The sequence below is a fragment of the Myxine glutinosa genome, chromosome 4, assembly GCF_964187855.1.
Source record: "Myxine glutinosa chromosome 4, kmMyxGlut1.1, whole genome shotgun sequence".
In the NCBI taxonomy this organism is placed as follows: domain Eukaryota; kingdom Metazoa; phylum Chordata; class Myxini; order Myxiniformes; family Myxinidae; genus Myxine; species Myxine glutinosa.
Window position 1 is genome coordinate 84,721,574 of NC_136264.1, and position 2,767 is coordinate 84,724,340.

Here is a 2,767-nt window from a genome sequence, read left to right on the forward strand (position 1 = left end):
AATTGTCGTACGCGTTTATTCACTCTGCCGATCAAGGCCCGATTCACAGCAGCGCCATCCGAGGTCTGGCGTAGGGATACAACCCGGTCCCGGTGTAGGGATACAACGGTGAATATTTGCACTGCATACATGACAGGTGTGAAACTTTAGTGTGTCGTTAACACTTAACAATGAATGATTTTAAAGGGAGAAATGGCTTTGCTATAAGAACTGCCATTTTTAATGATGAATAGATTGCATTCATTTATTGATTTTCCAGCAAACGTTTGCCTCATGGTATATTAGTAGATTGTGGAAAAGGGTTCTTGACTTGCTGAAAGTCATGCTACTAGCAGGGCAGGACATGATTGATTCGACTTGTGCAGGGTATAGGCATGTCCGTTTGTGGTTTGGCTGGGCAATCGAAGGCGACTGTTTTTACTGCGTAGCCCATCGGGTGAAGCCATCTAGAACAGTGTTTGTCCGTCTGTATGTATGTATGTATGTATGTCCCCTCAAGCGTATACCAATCAGAGCTGAGCATCTGGTCACATGACAGTGATGTGATTACGTGTGATGTCATTACGGCGGCTGACTCTCCACACTCTGCCATTTTGATTTATATGCCGTTCACATCAGCAAATCTGTCATATATCACAATCGCCATGCTTTACCTTTACGTTTTTCAATCAGTGTGAAACACAAACAAGCAAATTGTTAAAATGACCATGAAATATTGAAAGTATTGGCGTTACGGATCTTCCAACAAAACGGTACGTACCTATTCCTTGTGGGGTATAATCTAGATTACAGTAGATCTTCCCTCAGTTCTGTAAGTAAAACTTACCTCACGGATGTCGGGATTCCTCCAAATTTCTTTGTTTAATGTTTATAAACAGCTAATAATATGTTTGTAGTTTATAATATTTTACAAGCCCGGCTATGCCGCTTAGACTTTCGGTCTTGTTTTTTCCATGACCGATACTCCCTCTAATCGAGCGTGCCGGCTCATAGTTTTATGATGTCCATTTGGTCCATCAGGAAAGCCACCGTGTGTTCCCTGAGAGATTGCAGATGGATCTGTAACGAGGCAACGTGATTGCGTTCGGCTGCAAGTTCCAGTTGTAGCTGAACCTTCTCTTCACGAAGTGCGTTCATCTCGGCTGTGTGCTGCAAGCTCGTCTGAAAAGAAAGAAAAAACACAGTGAGGCTTGCAGATCTCCGCATATTTGTGGACGGTTCCCGTCTTGTCATATGAAGTTGCATCTGGACGGGGATGGGCTGTCGCTCGATGCTGAAAGCCACAGTGCATCCATCGAGCCTGTATTTCGGAGGATTGGTTTACAGAATGTGAAAAGGACTTCACACATCCTCCTTGGTCATCCCAATTTTATTAAACGCTTTTCAAGCATCTGTGGGTTGTCTTGGAATGAAACTTCAGAACTCATCTGCAGCGACACTGTCCTCTCTGGACCAACTACACAAAACAAATAGCAAAACACTGTCATAAGTTCGACTATAAATGGATGAGGTGTGTGTGTGTGTGTGTGTGTGTGTGTGTGTGTGTGTGTGTGTGTGTGTGTGTGTGTGTGTGTGTGTGTGTGTCATACTTTCTGTGTCTATTAACTACTTACATCTAATAATTAATTATGCATGATTGAAATGTACCTTTTAACTCTTTAGACTGCTGAGACCCCTTCGAGTTTTGAAGACACACCCATAAGATCCTTAAGAGCCATAAAGAGCCAGAGGGCCCAAAAGTCCCCGAGGAACCAGAAGACCCAAACATTCTCGGGAACTCAAAAGACCCAGAAGACTCAAAATACCCAGAGAACTCAAGAGACCTAAAAACAAACCCTAAACTAAAACTCCCCCAAGGACCCAAAAGACCCAAAGCATCAAGAACCAAAAGTTCCTGAAGAACCAAAAGTCCCCTATAACCCAAAAGTCCCGAGGACCAAAAAGACTCAAAAGTCCCGGAGGAGCAAAAAAAACCCTAGAAGACCCAAAAGTCCCTGAGGACCCAAAAGTCCCTAAAGATCCAAAAGTCCCTGACGACCCAAAAGTCATCGTAATATTTGTGTTCTCAGGATAAAGTTCCTTTTTAATTGAGGGTAAAGCACAATGTTTATACATGTATAAGTTTTTTTAAACTCACCTGTTCAGAATTTAGCCTTTTCTCAAGGAGTTCTTTTAGATATTCACATTCTTGGTGGCACGGTTGTTTCGTCAACTGCTGGGCAACCTTCAGTGAGCTGTCTCCCTGATGCGAACCAAGCACAAACATTTCCGTTGAGGCCTGAGAATGCTTTTTGGTTTGGTAAGACGTCTGTAACATGTTCAACTTATTTCCTACCATCCCTTCACCGACTGCAGTGTGAGCTGAGCCTTCTTCGTGCTGTGAGAGTTCATCAGGAATCGCCTCTTGGTCTTCCCCTTGCTTTGATCGGACTGAAAGCCTTCGGTTGCCTCCCACCATGACAGCAGGGTACCTTTCTGTCAAATCACTCTTGTGCTTACCGTGGCACTTGTGTTTGTTTACACCTCTGAGTGCAACTGAAAAGAAACGCAGCAAATTAAAAAGTGATGTCATAAGAGATCATCTATTTATTATGTGTGTGCCAGGGCTGGGAGTGGGTTGGGAGAAGGAGGAAAAGGGCTGGTGGATGGCAAAATTCCATCATTTTGCATATAATATTTAGATGGCACATAAGCCATTAGATGGCGCATTTAGATGGCTCATAAGACATTCATTTGTGTACAAAATAAATTTTCATGGGAAATACCA

General features: G+C 43.2%; 2 protein-coding genes across 2 annotated transcripts in view; one reads left to right on the plus strand and one right to left on the minus strand.

Annotated features, from left to right (window-relative positions):
• LOC137424937 (ras guanyl-releasing protein 3) overlaps positions 1 to 2,767 on the minus strand; it is a 100,941-nt gene continuing 98,174 nt past the window's right edge. Inside the window, exons 16-19 of the mRNA XM_068112844.2 lie at positions 2,766 to 2,767; positions 2,336 to 2,535; positions 2,138 to 2,242; positions 1 to 1,161 (exon numbers count right to left, since the gene is read on the minus strand). The exon at positions 2,766 to 2,767 is cut by the window's right edge and continues 106 nt beyond it. Of these exons, the coding sequence (XP_067968945.2) occupies positions 988 to 1,161; positions 2,138 to 2,242; positions 2,336 to 2,535; positions 2,766 to 2,767 (481 nt within the window). The 3' untranslated portion in view covers positions 1 to 987. The remainder of the gene's footprint in view (positions 1,162 to 2,137; positions 2,243 to 2,335; positions 2,536 to 2,765) is intronic.
• The window catches only part of UROC1 (urocanate hydratase 1), a 369,204-nt gene continuing 366,540 nt past the window's right edge, over positions 104 to 2,767 (plus strand). The window contains exon 1 of the mRNA XM_068112860.2: positions 104 to 108. The gene's annotated coding sequence lies outside the window, so the exon portion shown is untranslated. The remainder of the gene's footprint in view (positions 109 to 2,767) is intronic.